This window comes from Choloepus didactylus, chromosome 4, assembly GCF_015220235.1.
Source record: "Choloepus didactylus isolate mChoDid1 chromosome 4, mChoDid1.pri, whole genome shotgun sequence".
Taxonomy (NCBI): domain Eukaryota; kingdom Metazoa; phylum Chordata; class Mammalia; order Pilosa; family Megalonychidae; genus Choloepus; species Choloepus didactylus.
Window position 1 is genome coordinate 112,481,608 of NC_051310.1, and position 18,549 is coordinate 112,500,156.

The 18,549-nt window shown below is 43.3% G+C and overlaps 1 protein-coding gene and 1 long non-coding RNA gene across 3 annotated transcripts in view; one reads left to right on the forward strand and one right to left on the reverse strand.

The window, feature by feature from the left end:
- DIS3L (DIS3 like exosome 3'-5' exoribonuclease) overlaps nt 1-9,803 on the reverse strand; it is a 41,408-nt gene extending 31,605 nt beyond the window's left edge. The window contains exons 1-2 of one of the 2 annotated variants that reach the window (XM_037833631.1): nt 9,560-9,803; nt 8,114-8,267 (exon numbers count right to left, since the gene is read on the reverse strand). In XM_037833631.1, the coding sequence (XP_037689559.1) occupies nt 8,114-8,267; nt 9,560-9,698 (293 nt within the window). In that variant the 5' untranslated portion in view covers nt 9,699-9,803. The remainder of the gene's footprint in view (nt 1-8,113; nt 8,268-9,559) is intronic. The other variant, XM_037833629.1, reaches the window with a different exon arrangement.
- Nucleotides 9,202-17,080, forward strand: LOC119531871. Its single transcript, XR_005216437.1, has 2 exons — nt 9,202-10,036; nt 12,220-17,080. It is a non-coding gene; the product is annotated as an uncharacterized LOC119531871 (long non-coding RNA).
- Nucleotides 17,081-18,549: the final 1,469 nt, after the last annotated feature.

An 18,549-nucleotide genomic window follows, 5' to 3' on the forward strand; every position in this document is an offset into this window, starting at 1 on the left:
AGGAAACGAACCGGCAACTTTGAAGAACTCCTCAGGAAACGAACCGACAACTTTGGCGAACTCCTCAGGAAACGAACTGGCAACTTCGACGAGCTCCCCAGGAAAAGCTTCACTGAGCAGCTGAAGAAGAAGTGAAGGTTCTCTAACCGTCCGGCTTATAAGCCTCCAACTGATCACCCGGACCAAATCCAGCCAATTGCATTCTCTCACTGTGGAAGCGCGCCCCTTGATGAGTCATCAGTCAGCTGCAGTCAATTGACTGATGATCCGACAAACCAACCAGCCTCAAATAGCCTCACAGGAATCGTCAGGCCAGTGCCCGCTTGACCAGACAGCTAGGCCACCTAGCCAAGTTGACACATGAACCCAACCATCACAGTCCACCCCTTGTCAACTTGGCAGTCGTACACATCACCTAAAACCATATCTTCAAAATGAATGTTACAGCTTATGCCATATAAGGGGATAAGACAGAGAAGAAAGCAAAAATATTTTCTTCACAGACAAATACCAACATAATCATCACAAAACGAGGAGGAAATATTCATATCATCATAGTCCTCATTTCTGTAACTGGTCACATGGCCGTAGTTCATATTTATCACGACCTTCTTCCACTACCCATTCCATGTTCCCTTTACCCTCAGCAAGCACTTCAGCTGGCCGTGGTTCTTTGCCTGGTGGGGTGACCCAAACCTTCATTCCTGAAGTTTCTTGGCCATTGGTAGTCCTGCCTGGATTGGGTTGTTGCAGTTTTCCATTGACTTGAATCACGGGGCATGGTAGTACTAAGAGACGCCCGAGGGAATCTCCTGTATTCCAGGAAAACTCTTCTTTACTTCCATTGTGTAGTTGCAGTGCTATTTCCCCTTGATAGTCAGGATCAATCACCCCAGCCAGTACAGTAATCCCCTTACTTGCCTGTTGATTCAGAGGCATAAGAAGCCCAAAGTGGCCAGGTGGCAGCCTTAACTTCCAGTTCAATGGGATTATTGTTGTGTTTCCTGGTGGAAGCACTCCTCCTTTTGGAACCAAGACTTGTAGACCAGCAGAGCTTAAACCTGCAGGGACAGGAAGCAAAAATTTCCCTAGTGGATCACTAGGAGTGATAGTGAGTGGTGCTACTCCTGTTTCCACCCCTTGATTCCTGGACCCATGAATCCTAGCTATGGGAGAAACAGCACCATAGAGTGGATGCTGATTCAGAGCATACACAGCCTCCTGGAGAACACTGCCCCAGCCCTGCAAGGTATTGCCACCTAGTTGGCGCCATAATTGAGTCTTCAATAGGCCATTCCACCGTTCTATCAACCCAGCTGCTTCTGGATGATGGGAAACATGGTTAAGACCACAGAATTCCATGAGCATGTGCCCATCCCCTCACTTCATTTGCTGTGAAGTGGGTTCCTTGGTCCGAAGCAATGCTGTGTGGAATACCATGATGGTGGATGAGGCATTCTGTAAGTCCACGTATTGTAGTTTTGGCAGAAGCATGTCGTGCAGGGAAGGCAAACCCATATCCGGAGTATGTGTCTATTCCAGTAAGAACAAATCACTGCCCTTTCCATGATGGAAGTGGTCCGATGTAATCAACCTGCCACCAGGTAGCAGGCTGATCACCCCGAGGAATGGTGCCATATCGGGAACTGAGTGTGGGTCTCTGCTGCTGGCAAATTGGACACTCAGCAGTGGCTGTGGCCAGGTCAGCCTTGGTGAGTGGAAGCCATGTTGCTGAGCCCATGCATAACCTCCATCCCTACCACCATGACCACTTTGTTCATGAGCCCATTGGGCAATGACAGGAGTTGCTGGGGAAAGAGGCTGATTGGTATCCACCAAACGGGTCATTTTATCCACTTGGTTATTAAAACCTTCTTCTGCTGAAGTCACCCTCTGGTGAGCATTCACATGGGACACAAATATCTTCATGTTGTTTGCCCACTCAGAAAGGTCTATCCACATACCCCTTCCCCAGACTTCTTTGTCACCAATCTTCCAATCATGTTCCTTCCAAGTCCCTGACCATCCAGCCAAACCATTAGCAACAGCCCAGGAATCAGTATACAGACGCACCTCTGGCCAGTTCTCCTTCCAAGCAAAGTGAACAACCAGGTGCACTGCTCGAAGTTCTGCCCACTGGGAGGATTTCCCCTCACCACTGTCCTTCAGGGATATCCCTGAAAGGGGCTGCAGTGCTGCAGCTGTCCACTTTCGGGTGGTACCTGCATATCGTGCAGAACCATCTGTAAACCAGGCCTGAGTCTTCTCTTCCTCAGTCAACTGACTGTAAGGAACTCCCCAAGATGCCATAGCTGTGGGCTGGGCAAGAGAAGGTAAGGTGGAAGGAGTGGGGGCCATGGGCATTTGGGCCACTTCCTCATGTAACTTACTTGTACCTTCAGGACCTGCTCGAGCTCTATCTCGTATATACCATTTCCATTTTATGATGGAGTGCTGCTGTGCACGCCTAACTTTATGGCTTGGTGGGTCAGATAACACCCAGCTCATGATAGGTAACTCAGGTCTCATGGTAACTTGGTGGCCCATGGTTAAGCGTTCTGTCTCTACTAAGGCCCAGTAGCAGGCCAACAGTTGTTTCTCAAATGGAGAGTAGTTATCTGCAGAAGATGGTAAAGCTTTACTCCAAAATCCTAAGGGCCTGCATTGTGATTCTCCTATAGGAGCCTGCCAAAGGCTCCAAACAGCATCTCTATTTGCCACTGACACTTCCAGCACCATTGGATCAGCTGGATCATATGGTCCAAGCGGCAGAGCAGCTTGCACAGCAGCCTGGACCTGTTGCAGAGCCTCATCTTGCTCCGGTCCCCACTAAAAACTAGAAGCTTTTCTAGTCACTCGGTAAATGGGCCGGAGTAGCACACCTAAATGAGGAATATGTTGTCTCCAAAACCCAAAAAGGCCAACTAAACGTTGTGCCTCTTTTTTGGTTGTAGGAGGGGCCAGATGCAGCAGCTTATCCTTCACCTTAGAAGGAATATCTCGACAGGCCCCACACCACTGAACACCTAGAAATTTTACTGAGGTGGAAGGGCCTTGTATTTTTGTTGGATTTATCTCCTATCCTCTGCCACGCAAATACCTTACCAACAAATCTAGAGTAGTTGCTACTTCTTGCTCACTAGGTCCAATCAACATGATATCATCAATATAATGGACCAGTGTGATGTCTTGTGGGAGGGAGAAATGATCAAGATCCCTGCGGACAATATTATGACATAGGGCTGGAGAGTTGATATAACCCTGAGGTAGCACGGTGAATGTAAACTGCTGGCCTTGCCAGCTAAATGCAAACTGTTTCTGGTGGTCCTTGCTGACAGCAATTGAGAAAAAAGCATTTGCCAGATCAATAGCTGCATACCAGGTACCAGGGGATGTGTTGATTTGCTCAAGCAATGATACCACATCTGGGACAGCAGCTGCAATTGGAGTCACCACCTGGTTAAGCTTACGATAATCCACAGTCATCCTCCAAGACCCATCTGTTTTCTGCACAGGCCAAATAGGAGAGTTGAATGGGGATGTGGTGGGAATCACCACCCCTGCATCCTTCAAGTCCTTAAGAGTGGCATTAATCTCTGCAATCCCTCCAGGAATCCGGTATTGCTTCTGGTTCACTACTTTGCTAGGCAGAGGCAGCTCTAGTGGCTTCCACTTGGCCTTTCCCACCATAATAGCCCTCACTCCAGGAGTCAGGGAACCAATGTGAGGATTCTGCCAGTTGCTGAGTATGTCTATTCCAATTATGCATTCCGGCACTGGGGAAATAACCACAGAATGGGTCCGGGGACCCACTGGACCCACTGTGAGACGGACCTGGGCTAAAACTCCATCAATCATCTGACCATCCATCCCCAACTCTGACTGGTGGACCAGAGTGACGTTTTGGGTCTCCGGGAATTAATGTCACTTCTGACCCAGTGTCTAATAATCTACGAAATATCTGATCATTTCCTTTTCCCCAATGCACAGTCACCCTGGTAAAAGGCCGTAGGTCCCCCTGGGGAAGGCTGGGAGGAAGATTAACAGTGTAAATTTTTGGCAGTGTGACAGGGTCCTTCTCCAAGGGTACCCGGCCTTCCCTTCATTCAAGAGGCTCTGGATCTGTAAACTGTCTCAAGTCTGGGAATTGATTAAGGGGCCGTGACTCTCTGTTTTTGTAATTCAAGGGAGATTTTTGTTCACGTGGCCTAGAATTCTTCTGCTTATATAGTTCAAACAAGAATTTAGTCGATTGCCCATCTATTTTACTACTTGGTACTCCATGATCCACTAGCCAACGCCATAAGTCTCTGCGAGTCATATTATTTTGATTGCTGCTTTGAGCCTGTTTTCCATTATGGTAGCCCTGTCCACCTTGTCTGTGGCGATTAACTGCAGCTACTTGGCTTCTGCTGACTCGGGACCCGATTATCCCCATTGTGTTTAAGGATTCCAGTTCAGTGACAGCAGTTCCTACAGTAATATCTGACCTACAGAGAAGGGCGACTACAGAGCTCTTCAGGGATGATGGAGCTAGTTTCACAAATTTATTCCTTACAGTCCTGGTAAAAGGTGTGTCCTCTGGACATTCCAGGGCTGTGTGAGCAGGTTTTCCATGATAAATCCACTCTAACATTCCAATCTCTTTAAGCCTTTGAATCCCCTCCTCCACATTATACCAGGGCAGTTCTGGCATTTCAACTTCTGGTAATGCCGGCCACCTTTTGATCCATGTTTCAGCCAGCCACCCAAACAAACTGTTAACACCCTTTCTAACCCCTCGAGCTACAACATTGAATGCAGAATCTCTGCTTAGTGGGCCCATATCAGTAAATTCAGCCTGATCCAACCTTATATTCCTTCCACCATTATCCCACACTCTCAATATCCATTCCCACACATATTCCCCTGGTTTCTGTCTGTATAAGTTGGAAAACTCATACAATTCTTTTGGAGTATAGCGTACTTCTTCATGGGTCACACTTTGTACCTCACCCTCTGGGGCTTGTTGGGACTTGAGCCTAGTTATAGGTCTTGAAGCAAAAACTGGTGGTGGGGGTGGGTCATGAAAAGAGTTAGAATTATCTCTCAAGCCATTCACCTCAGGGCACTCTGTTGCATTTTCATCTCTTAAAACAGGATTAGTCTCTCCAGACAAAAGAGTGAGGGCTGCTTCCTCAGGGGAGGTGATTACAAGATTAGCAGGCATTGAAGGGTCAATCTCCTTAGGTGGGAGTTGCGTGGCAGGCTCCTCAGGGCAGACTGGAGGCAGAGAAGCTGTTTCCCCAGGACAGCCCTCTACAGGTAAATCTAACAAAGACCCAGCAGAATCCAGGGTTCCAATGTCCTCACTGTCATTATTATCAATCCATATGTCTCCATCCCAAGTTTCTGGGTCCCATTCTTTTCCAATCAATGCCTTTACTTTAACAGCAGACACCCTGAGAGGTTGAGATTTTAGTTTACGCTGTAAATGTGCTACTCGCACAATAAGAGACTGTGTCTGATTTTCAGAAACCTCCAGTCTGCGGGCACAGGAAATAAGATTTTCTTTCAGGGCACAGATGGAACCCTTTACATCTGTCATACGGCATTCAAGTTTTGAATTTGAAGCCTTTAGCTCATCCCTTTCTCTTACAACTGTATCCAAAGTATGTAAGAGCAGCCAGCCAACATCATTATACTTCTTAATACTGCAAAACTCTGTGAAAGTGTCGAAAACGCTGTCACCCAGAGCCTCGCTTCGTACTAGAGCACAATTAGGAGAATCAAATGGTGCTATTTTGCGTATTTCCTTTGCCAACTCCTGCCATGGACTCTTAGTACCCTCTTGATTATTGGAAATAGAGTCATTAGTGCCTCTGAATCTAATCAGAGTAGAAAACAAGTTGTAAAAGCCCATTTTAAGATTCCGTTTCTCAAGAACCACTCTCGGTACCAAGTTGTATTAGTTAGGGTTCTCCTTGGAAACAGAATCAATGAGAGATGTCTCTTATTATCAAATTGTAAAAGTGACTCACGCAACTGCGGGAGCGCACGAGTCCAAATTCTGCAGAGCCGTCAACAAGCTGTCAACTCCAAGGAAGACGTCCGACGAACTCCTCGGGAAACGAACCGACAACTTTGACGAACTCCTCAGGAAACGAACCGGCAACTTTGAAGAACTCCTCAGGAAACGAACCGACAACTTTGGCGAACTCCTCAGGAAACGAACTGGCAACTTCGACGAGCTCCCCAGGAAAAGCTTCACTGAGCAGCTGAAGAAGAAGTGAAGGTTCTCTAACCGTCCGGCTTATAAGCCTCCAACTGATCACCCGGATCAAATCCAGCCAATTGCATTCTCTCACTGTGGAAGTGCGCCCCTTGATGAGTCATCAGTCAGCTGCAGTCAATTGACTGATGATCCGACAAACCAACCAGCCTCAAATAGCCTCATAGGAATTGTCAGGCCAGTGCCCGCTTGACCAGACAGCTAGGCCACCTAGCCAAGTTGACACATGAACCCAACCATCACAATGTTCAACACACCTAGCTTTGAGACCAGATTCAAACCTTTTTTCCCCCAAAAGGCTTTCTGGCTTAACCCCACACTCCATATTTATTTCTGGATTTTGTACAGTGCATATTATATTATCCTTCATGTGGCAAAGGTGCTTTATAATTATCTTCTTGCTTTTTTTTATCTAACCCCAACCTGACAACAGTTCTGTTGAGCAAGGGACTAAGACTTCTCTTGTACTTCCTGAGACCTGCAACTAGGAGCTCAAAAAGCGCTTATCAAATGGAAAAATCAGGGTGCATCATAAGGGCCTGTTTCATAAGTCCTCAATCTTTTGTTTTCACATTTAGTATATTCAGAGACATGGTAAAGCACTTGAAAACCAATAGTTTTTCATTGACTTAACTATTTTTGAAACGTTCAGGAGAAAAGACATTTAAATTCCAACTCTTTGCCTTTGAATGTCCCAAGAATTGGTTTTTAAAACAATCCTTAATATTAAAAATATTTTAGAAAACAGAAGTTGAAAAGGCTCAGCACTGTGTTAGCAATCCAAATGATAACAACAAATTGATTTTAGTAGCAGAAAATGAAATATGGCACCTGGAGCAGCATTTAAACTTGGATGTGTATAAAATTCTGTATCTTGGTGTCTGAACAAAATCAACTTCAAGCTCATTTTTAAATATTCTATCTGAAAAACCTGCACCCAACCTAGTTAATGCACATTTTTTTGAACTGAGGATATAATAAAGACAATTTATCATTTTCATATACAAATAAAAACATTTCATCTTTTACTACCAAGGTTTGAAGCAACCATAACATTTGAAAAAGAATAAACACATGGTTTCTGCTTTTTAAATAACTTGGGGAGTTAAGAGGTTGGATAGGTATATAATTCTAATATGCTGTTTCCATACAGCCTCCAAGTTAAAGTCATAAACCTTTTCCCAATGTTAAATGAAGCACAACCATTTTTTAGGGTATTTTTTTAAAAGGTGGACAATTATTCTTCATTTAGATACAAGGCAAGTATTTTAGATTGGTTTAAATCAGAAATCCTTTGTTTAGCAAAGACAATTACTATGATTGGTAGTTGCTCTAGCAATCTAAAAATAAAACAAGTTATTTCTGGTTTCATTGAATAAATTATTACAAGTATAATTTGTATCCACAATAAAGGAGTCTAAAATTTTTAAAGCACTCTCTTTTTCCCAGGAAAAAAAATGTAAGCTTCTGAAACAATATCGCTATAAATAACAAGATTAAATAATAAATGTTATCAACAAAACATAACCAACAACCCTGCTACTGTAAAAATGTACACCAAAAGCCAAGTTCACACTAGAATCTTAAATACCCACATACTCGGGACACTGCAGTTTATTGATCCACATTTAATCTTTGGGCCAGGTGTTGAAGCAGAGACATAAAATAATATTGCCACATACTTCACTAGCAAAGAGAATATCAAATTAGTTCAAAAAATCCTTTCTGACAAAATAATGAATCCCTTCCCTCCCCCCCAACAAGGGACCTTTTCTATGGGGGTGGGAGCAGAGGGGGAGGTGAATCCCTACCATAAATAAATAAATAATGCAAAACAGATACCTCCGACCTCTTTGATGCTGCACAGCTTGACAAGCCGTTTGCATGAAAATAATTCCCTTCAAATCAGGAAACTCAAGGATCTCCAGGCAATCTTGAACAATTTTCCAATCTGGGATCACATAGTGAGTCACATCACTAGACAAGAGTTTCCCATCTGAAACATAATTCAAAAGTTAAGAGATTAGACAGTATTTTCAAATCTGGTTGTTACTATTTCAATGTCATGGGGCCCTGGTGTACAAAATAACTTCCAACCTTAACTACACCATGAAGTTTTTAAAAGACAAGACAAATCTACTTTGGTAGAGGTCCAAAGTTCAGGTAAATTCAGCACCTTCATTTTTCTGAAGGTGTGATAAATACTCTACATGGTTTATGGTGAAGCCAGTTCCGCAGAAAAAAGGATGACTGATTTTTTTTTAAACAAGCAAATTTTCACCACAATCTGAATATTTGCGTTAACTCATCATTGACATATGTCCATATTTAACTGGGGCAATTTCAAGTGGCTTCTACTTCAACCTTCGGAACAAGCTCAAAAGTCTTCAAGGGTCAGAAAGGCCCAACCGACCAGAGAAGAGGTTTAGCGGCAGCAGTGAGCTCTTGTGTTGGTGTTTCTGCTCAGCCCATGTCTCAGGGAAATGGATAGCCAACCAGTTACTGAAACGTCCACTTTAACCTCCAAACAACTGAAATGGACCAACACACTCATCTTCCACCGGAGGAAAGAGAACCCTTCGCGTTCATCATTAATTCAGCCATCCTAGCAGCCCAATAAACTAGGTGGGGCAGGTCTAGCACACGGCGGTCCAAATCCGACTTTCCCATGACCTTCCTGTACAACGATGGCCCAAGTAATTCACAAATCTACACTGAAAAGGGAACTCCGCTGGATAAACGTCAGAGGAATCAGCACTAGCAGGACAGGAAATTTGCAGATAGCAAGGCAAAGAATGCTAAATGAGCAGCAGGAGTTCTCCGCGGTCACAGTTTTCATGTTCCCCTAGAGTGAAGTAAGTGATCCAGGAGGGAGGGCTAAGAGCTCAGGACCTCCCCATTTCACACACACGAATGAAGAGGCAGGTTCTTGCGCCCAAAGGCCTCTCCGAACAGCCAAATCACCCGGCCTCTCGGCTGTGAGGGTTCCTGTCTCTTGGCCCCTCCATTTTACGAGGAGCAGGCGGAGAGTCCCATGCCTAGAGCCCCAGAAGGAGCGTGCCAGGGCCGTCTCTGCGGCTTTAAACCCGCCCAACTCTCGCTCCCGACCCGCAGCGGGGCTGGAGGTGATGCCTCGGGGCGAGCGGACGGAGGCTCCAGGACATCTGACTCGGGCCCCAGCGGCCTCGCGCTCCGCCTCATCGCCGCCGCCCTCGCAGCCCTCCGGCCCCGGCCGCTCTCGCTCCCGCCCGGCCCCGTCCACCCTCGCTACGGACTCCCGCCCCTGACCGTTGCAGCAGGCTGCGGGCTGCGGGCAGAGCGGGCTGTTGCAAGGCACGCTGGGCCGCAGGTAATGCTCCCGCACGATCCGCAGCGTCCGGCCCTGGAACGTCCTCAGGAGCAGCACCTTCTCCCGCTTCTGCAGCATGATGGCGGCGCTCGGCCTGGCAGAGCTCAGGGCCCCAGGAGGCCGCCCCGAGCGCCGGGAAGCCGCGGGCGCCGCGCGACGCAGGCGAGGCCGCGGCTTCGGACCCGCCCCCTCGGCCTTCCGCGCTGGGGCCTGCCTGGTCCGCGTGGGGCTCCTGGCTCGGCCCAACCCGCAGCTGCTTGAGCTCTTCGGACTCCGAAACGGCCCGAACCGCCCCGGCCCGGGCCAACCCTACCCACCCCGCCTCAATTTCCCCCCACCCCCCAATTACCTGGGGGCAGGGAAGGGAGGAAACCATCCACCCAAAAGACTTCACTGGAGATAAGGATAATGTGGAGGTTGGTTTAAATTTATGTGAAAAACGATTTGGTGCGGATATAAAGGATTATTATACCTCGTTTCTACCCTAAAGGTCATGTGGGAATGGGGCTGCTCTGTTAACCTGGAGTAATTATTGGCATTTTCTGTTCAATGCGCTTGCTATGCCTAAAAGCTAAAAGATTCAGCAAATAAGCTAGCAATTCTGCCAAGTCAACATTTTTTTCTTTTTTAAAAAAAGGCTGTATTTATTTTAAATACCATGTATTTTTAATAAATATAAAAATTAAAACAATGCAGATGAAGTGGAAACCAGTCCCATCCCTTGAGGTAAATACTATCTATTCAACCCCAACTCTTACAGCATTTGCAGCCTCTGGCAAAGAAATGATCTTTTAAACTACCACTGACACAATCACAATTTAAAATTTGGTAACCCTTGATAGAGAGCTTTTGCACAGTCTGTTCTGAGATCACACAGCCTTGGCTGGATAGAACCCACTGTTCTTACGAGAATTGAACAAAGACTTTTGGGTTATACTAACAGCTTTACATACAAGTGTCACATTAATTTCCACAAGTCAAAGGAGTTGGGCATTATCCCCATTTTATGGACTAGGACGCAGGATTAGGGAGGTTAAATGGCCAGGGTTGCCCAGTTATTAAGTGGTAGAATCAATTTTCAAACCAGAATCTGACTGAATTCAAAGCAGGCTCTTACTTAATTACTGTGTTTTTCACAGATGAATAAAATACAGCTTCTGTATCTAAGGAGTTTATAGTCTTCTTGGTGAGCTCTAGTTAAGGCAGTTCAACCAGCCAGTCGGCTACATCAGAGCTTCCTATGATGCTAAAGTGAGCAGAACTGGGGTGCCCTCCTGGCTCACTTATTTCACTCTAGGGGAACATGTTAGAATGAGTCATGGCCCCTCATCATATTTCTATGTCAAGTTATCTTGCAGTGTGGGATGTTATGAATGAGATCAGAGATGGATTACATGGAATTGCACTAATTAGGAAAACAGCATAGTGCTGGTCCACCAGCCACAGCACAAGGAGAGTCCCTAAGGCAACTGACAAGGCAACCAACAGTGCAGGAGGCCCTCCCTAATCCAGGGGGTCATTTTTAGAGATCCCGGAAGACAGGCAAGTAGCCAAATTTGTCCTCTGCATAAAAATGCTTTAGACAGTTGTCTACAGTTCCCTCTAAGGCTCTCCTATTTTCACTTTTCTTCTACTTCTGATTTTATCAGAGAGGGTGGGGAAAGTTTATTAGATAGTAATATGTCCTTATCATCCCTCTTTTGTACTTTGTAGCTATAAACTTTCTCCAAATTGGGACAAATAATCTTTTAAGGAAGATAGTGTATACGGGGCTCTTTTAAAGTTGATTTTTTCGGTATTTTAAATAAGCTCATCAAGTACTTCCTTTACTTGTATTGTGGCAATAATGTATAAATTATGTTCTTAAAAGCATGACCCCTTAGTTCTTGGAACTAATGATCTAAAATGGACAAGAGTACCCTTTTGGTTACTTTGTTTACCTCACAGGCCATGTGCTGCCTCTTACCTGGAAAAAGTGCCGACATTAGTCAGGATAAGCTAGGTAATGCTGCAGTAACATACAACTCCACAAGTCTCAGTGTCTTAAAACAACAACATGTTTGTCATGTCTGCTCTGAGTTGTTGTTTTTCTTTCTTCAGGATCCTGGCCGATGGAGTTGGTCCTCTCTGGAATATTGTTTACTGTCATTGGCAGAAGGGAAAAAGCCCTCTAGAGAATGTCACACCAGCAATTAAGAATCAGACCAGAAGTGATTTATGTCACTTCCATTTATTGGCCAGAATTAGTCACATGACTATCCACCTATCAGTGGGAGTGGGGTGGGGCAGGAAGTGCATTCCTACTTGTGGCCTGAATGCAGAGAGCTGAAAGCTTTTGGTTTACAGTATGAGGGATTACCTGAGCTCCCCAATTTAAACCTCTTGGCACTAAATGAGAATGCTCTGCTGTCCTCCTACCCTAGCTATCTGTGACTATCTAGTTCAGCCCACTATTTAGTCTCTGTGTGGGCATTTTACTGCTCACCTTTTTACATGCATCATTTCTGATCCTTATGACAATTGTTCAAGGTAAATGTGTGATTTCCTGTAACAGAGACTGGCTCTGTGTTCATCAAATCCATGTTCTCTTTTTCGACAGGCACACAAATGAACCATAGATCCCAGCCTCGTTGCAGACAGGTGTGGCCATGTGACTGAGTTCTAGCCAGCAGAATGTAGTGGCACCATTTCCAGGCCTGACCCATAAAATCCTCCCACATGTGTGCTCCTCCTTCCTTTTCCGCTGGCTGGATGCCAATACCCAGGGGATCTTGGAAGCCAGCCCTGAAGATGGCAACAGCTCCATTGGCTTGGGTTCCTGAAGGACTGTATGGAGCAAAACCCTGCCTCCCTCACCCAGGAGCATCTTCAGTGGACTCTTTCACAAGGCAGAAATAAACTTCTATTACAGCAGCTTGCATTACCATGCCTAATACATCCCCACTTTACAAAGAAGATTAAGTAACTTGCCCAAGAGTTGCATGGCTATTTGCTTTTAAAACCCTCACTAGATATTAAACATCCTGATGAAGCTGTTCAAGGATTTCTACAGTGGTTCTAAATTGTACAGGAGGGAGGAGGCCATCAGCATTCTGCAGTGCTCTGGTTTGGTCTGGGCTACAGTGCCATGGCAGTGCCACACTGGGCCTGAGCACTGCAAAGGATACTTTGCAGTTTGCTTCTCTTCAATCTAAGTGCAGATGGACAGGCTGATGCCCAGATAGCAGGACGTGGTGACAGCTTTCAGCACTCTGTTGCTAATGGAAATCTCTGACTGAGGTCAGTTTTCCTGGTGCATGACTCCAATCTTCTTCTGGCTGAGCACCAATGTGTTTACACTGCAGAGGAGTTTGTAGCATTTGCTGACCTTCTTACAGATATGCTCCAGGAGTGCAGACATCAGCAGCTTCTGGATTCTAATCAGGTTTCAACAAAAGATTAGCCTAGGGAGGGTGGGGCATCTTTGCAAAGGGCTAAGAGAACAGGGAGGTTATACGTACAAAAGAAATTCCCGAATTTGAGCTTCAAGGGCTAGAATGGATCAGTGAATCATTGAATGGCAAGCTTTGATATGTTCTCTGTAATTATTTAAAATTACAATAGTACAACATGCTTGTTGCAACACATTCAAACTACACTGAAGTATGCCATATAAAAATGTGTAAGTTCTGTTTCCATCTAAAGTCTACTCTTCCCAAGTAATTTACCATTGTTTATAGCCAGTATGCATCCTGGAAGTCTTTGAGTATAACCTAAGGTTTGCAACTTTTTGAAGAACTTCTCAATCTGTTCAGTATCAGATAATTACAGCTAACATTTCTCAAGCTGTCACTGGGTACTAAGCACTTTCCTAAGTAGTTTTCCTGTATTTTCTTATGTAGTCCTCAAAATAATGTTGACTCTGATACGATTGCCAAACACATTTTACAGGTGAGGAAACTAAAGTAGAGAAAGAGTAAAGTACCATAATTGCCAAAGGCCACACACATAGTCAATGTATGGCAAAGCCAAACTTTGAACCCAAGCAGTTCGGCTACAGAACCCATGGGTAATAACTTTGCTCTGCCACCTTCCAGCTAGTAAATGGTGAGAGTTATAGAAGAAGGTACATTTTATACAGTGAGCCATGGATGAACACAGTTATAAGCTTTAGGGATTTGAAAATAATGATATTCAAGTATTGACCATACCACTTGCCTAACTTCCCTGAGCCTTAGTGATTCCAACCATAAAATATGGCTAGCTGGACAGACTTTGCTGGGTATCGGTATTAATGAGTCAATGATTGTAAAGGACCATGTAAATATCTAAAATTACCCAATTTATCTAAAGAATCTGCTTGCTTTTATTCATGCTCTCAGTGGAAGAGTCACTGGAGGACAAACAGCCGCTGAGATTACTCTGCTACTCATATTAAGGATAATTTAATTTCTTGTATGTTAAAGTCTGTTAATCCTGATTTTCACTTTTCCCAGCAGATACAATGGCTCCCTTTTGGCATTCTAAACACCCTGTGAATCCCATAATCCACTTTGCAATGTTTACTTTAAACTGTTCTGCTTAACTCTTTCAAATTTTTTAAAAAGAAAATTACTTTGTGCTTACCAATTATATATCCCAGCAACACTTTACTGTACTTTTACCATACTGATAATTTTGTCCTTCTACCATTAAGGGGTGCTGTTTCATTGATTTTTTTTTTTTTTCTTTTTCCCCTGCACGCCTCCTCTAAAATCCTCGGTGAATAGCTAACTTCCTCTTTCAGTACTGCGGTTAAAATGTATCCAATTACCTGAGACCAAAAAGCCCCAAACCCTTAGTATTTTAACAATACTTTTATCAGTGCAGCTCAGAGGTCCAGATGCTCCACAATTAATTAGAAACTAAACTTCATTGGTGAATACAGAAAAGAAAAAGAAAATCCTTTAAATCTTGAAGAGGACTACAAGAAAATTCAGTTATGTGAATAGCTGTTTATAATTTAAAAATATAAACATTCAATTTGTCATTTGATTTTCTGTATTGATGTTATTGGATGAAATTAAGCTTTCATCCATTTTGTAGGATTATTCTTATCAGTGGAATACCAGTCAGTATGATTATTTCATTGGATGAATGTATTATGTGGAGCTTTCCTGTTTATTTTACTGTTTTGTTACTGCATGTGTTTGAATTTGGAAAAGTGAATTCCGTCTTATGTCTTGTAATGATATAACTCACAGTTTGATTCTCTTTCTCCAGGAAGAACCCAGTCCCATTAGGGTTCGTCTGATAAATCCAGGCCCACTGAGGATTATCTCTCTGTCTTAAAGCACCATGATTTGGGACCTTAATTACATCTGCAAAATCCCTTCACAGCAGCTTCTCGATTAATGTTTGTTTGACTGAATATCTGGGAGAAAGTATGTGTTACACACTGGGGCACAGAAATCTTGGAATCAGAATTCTGCCTACCACAGTGATTTATAATAAGCATTTGGGTTCAATAATTTATATTTAAAACTATGGTGTTTGTTAAGTATTTGAAAGCAGCATAAATAATTTCTTAAAAAACAAATGGGAGAACCTGGCCAGTAATCCAGACTATACAAAGGTGCTTTGGTTAGTTCAAACTGAGGGAGAGTAAAATCCACAAATACATACTTGCCTTCTGCTCATCTTAAGTAGTCTACTCTGTGCCCAGAATCTGCTTGGGAACCACTGCATACAGTACAGCCCCTTTTGCTAATACAGGATCAACCCGGAGACAGCAATGGGTCTGGTGGGGGGGGGTGGTGAGGATGTCTTGTGGGAAAGAGCACTCTCCTTTTTCATTCCTCAGCTCTTACTTAAGAGCAGAGATGTTGTATCCTCCAGATTAGGCTCCTCTTTTAAAAACCCACTGTGACAGGTAATAGGAGGCTCCAGCATTTTTTGAAGATTTGAATTTTAAATTTAAAATGTCATCTTCATTGTAGACCTTCATCGCATGGCTGGCTGCTGTGATCCAACTCGGGGGAGTGGGAGGCAGCTGGTATTTGCTGCCCGTCTTCCATGTAGAATTGTGATGGGGTCAGAGCCCCCACATAATTAAGGAAACTTCTCTGATTGCAGTGATTTCATGGGGGAAAATACGAAGTTTTTCTTTTCATTTATTTTTGTATTAAATATGACATTTTAAGAGATATCATTAAAAAATATTCTTCTGCCCAGGAGAGAAAAGGCTTAGATCATAGCTATCTTTCATTGAAGCTGTTAGGTTCTTGTTAAGTTTACCGTGTTAGCCTTCAAGGTCTTATCTTTTCTGACTTGGAGAACTAAAGGGATTTGATCCCCTTCCAGTTCTATAAACAATGTCCTTTAATCAGTTTGAGGCATCACAGTTGATCAGAGGAAAGTACTTTCTCCCTCCCAAAGCTAACAGCACCTGCCAATCCCCCTATCCAGAAGCAAGAGAGAAGGGGTGCTCTTTGAGTCCAAGAGAACTGTTATTTCAGATGTACATAAACTATAGAAACATCCCCAAACCCGTTGCCTCATTAATAGATGCCAAGCAGAGTGGCGTTTGCAGACTTAAAAACAATGCTATGGACCCACATATCCATCCGACATTTATTTTTGTATGGCTAGTGTGATACTCGTGGTATTGAAAGTATTTTATATCTGTTGGCCTTAAGTTCATCATCTTAGTGAAAATGTAGAAAGGATAGATGACTAAATAGAAAGTAAGGGTGTCTTATTAATAATATTGTTGATATATATAGAGTGGACTATAATTAGCCATACTTTTCATTTTCAAGGTACTTATCTTAAGCTTTCTTCAGTTTTAGAAGGATATGAAGATTACACTCACTTCTGGTAGGCTGAGTTAAACTGCAGTAACAAAGAACACTCAAATATCAGAGGCTTAAAACAACAAAGGTTTATTTCTAGCTTGTGCTGCATGTCCCTGGGCTCTGTATCATCCTTACAAGAGACCCAGGCTGATGGAGGCTCCAATTCAGTGCTTCTGCAATTGCTTGGCAGGGGAAAGAGAATGAAGCAAGTTGTGCACTGGCTTTTAAAGCTTCTAGTTGGAAATGACACGTCAGTTGTGCTCACATATCAACATTGAAAACAAGTCACTTGGTCACACTCGATTCCAAAAGGGCAGAAGGCAGAGAACCAGAAATATTTGGTGAACAGAACTAATGACAACCACACACACACATTAATATGTAAATTGAAAACAGGGGGAATAACTTCAATTGTAGCCAAGTGAGGAGAGTCAACTTTGATTTATCATTGTAATATGGTTACTTGGATAAGTTTAGAATCAATGAAAACAACGATGTAGTCTATGTTCATAGAATTTCTGCAGTCAATGAGAAGAATATGGCAGGCCTTTATGTAAAAATGAAAATATCACCCCTAAATATTGATTTTAAAAAAGAATAAGTAGCAGAATACTATGATCCCATTTATTAAAAAAACAAACTGTATACAAATGTGTATGTACATGTTTATGTATGTGTGCATATATAAGTGCATAGGAAAAGGTCTAGAAACTTGATATTCATGGGAAGTATAGTGGGTTTTGTGTGACATGTAGAGGAACTTTCACCTCTTTTTACTTTACATAATTCTGTCCTGTTTGAATTAGTTACATTGACCATATCTTCATAACTTGTTTAATGCAAAAAATTCGAAAAGGAAAAGACTGAAAAAATAAATAATTATTAACAGTGATCGCTTCTAGGAGGGAAATTTTTCCAAATTTTCTTTAGTGAACCCAAATAACATAATTAGAGAAACAAAACAAAACAAAAACAAAAGAGCAATAACAACCATCACAACAAAAGCAGAACATAGGCAGGTCCTAACTCACACATCCTAAATATTAACAAATGAGTCTAACACATCTGAAAGTGGTGGAGAGGTCATGTCCTCAAGTTCAGTGGTAGGGTTAAGTGGGGGCCTAGTTTTAGGGCCCTTCATCAGCCTTGGGTTCTCAGACAGAAAGAGGCATTAGCCTTCTTTCATGCCAAGGTAGAGCCCTAACAGACTATTACTCAGGAGGAGCCACCTTCTTCCCCCGGAAGAAAGGAAATACTTTCCTGGTGTTGACTCATAGAAACTAAAATGCTTTTTCCCAAAGAAGCAACACTACTGAGCGGAGGTTGCAAACATGGGCCAATTTCAGCCCACTGATGTGTCTTCCTTCATCTGCACAGTGTTTAAATTTTTTTCAAATTAGTTAGCAGCTATTTCAAAATACAATTTTGGATTTTGGCTTCCTTGCTGTGCTGCATTGGACCCGCACTCTCTCAACGTAGCTGGAGCTGGAGCTGTGCCAACTAGGTGCTGTGCCCATTAGGTGGGGCATGAGTGGTATAGTCTCTGTCAGTCCCTGTTAGCTGACCTAACCTCCTCATTTGCATTGTCTGCTTGGCCCCTATAGGCATTTGACTTTGCAACTCTCTGATGGAGAGAATGCAAGTAGATTTGTGGCAAAATATTGCAGTGCGTTATGGGTTAAATGGGCTTGAGAGGGTTGGCTGGAAGACTCAAGAACACTTGCTTCCAGGGAAACATGCATTCTAAGTTCCAAATAGCCAACATATGAGCTTGAAGTATACAACCTGTTCATAAATTGGTGACTCCTCTACAGTAATAGTTTATAGTCTAAGTAAGTAATGGAAAATACATATCCATATATGCACTCAGATATCAGAAATTCAATTCCACAGGCTATTTGGGAATGAAGTTTCAAAATTCTGCTGAGGATGATTATGTCTGCCTGTGTGTGGGCAGGCATGTATGCACTTGTGGGGCATGGATGTACTTTTACTCCACTTGTGCCTGAACCTGTCCTCCTAACCCCAAGTGTGGGGATCATTGCCATGAGTGAAAATTAGCTTCATTATTATTGGGTCTGAACTGGGAATCTTTCTAGAATTTCCTCACTGGG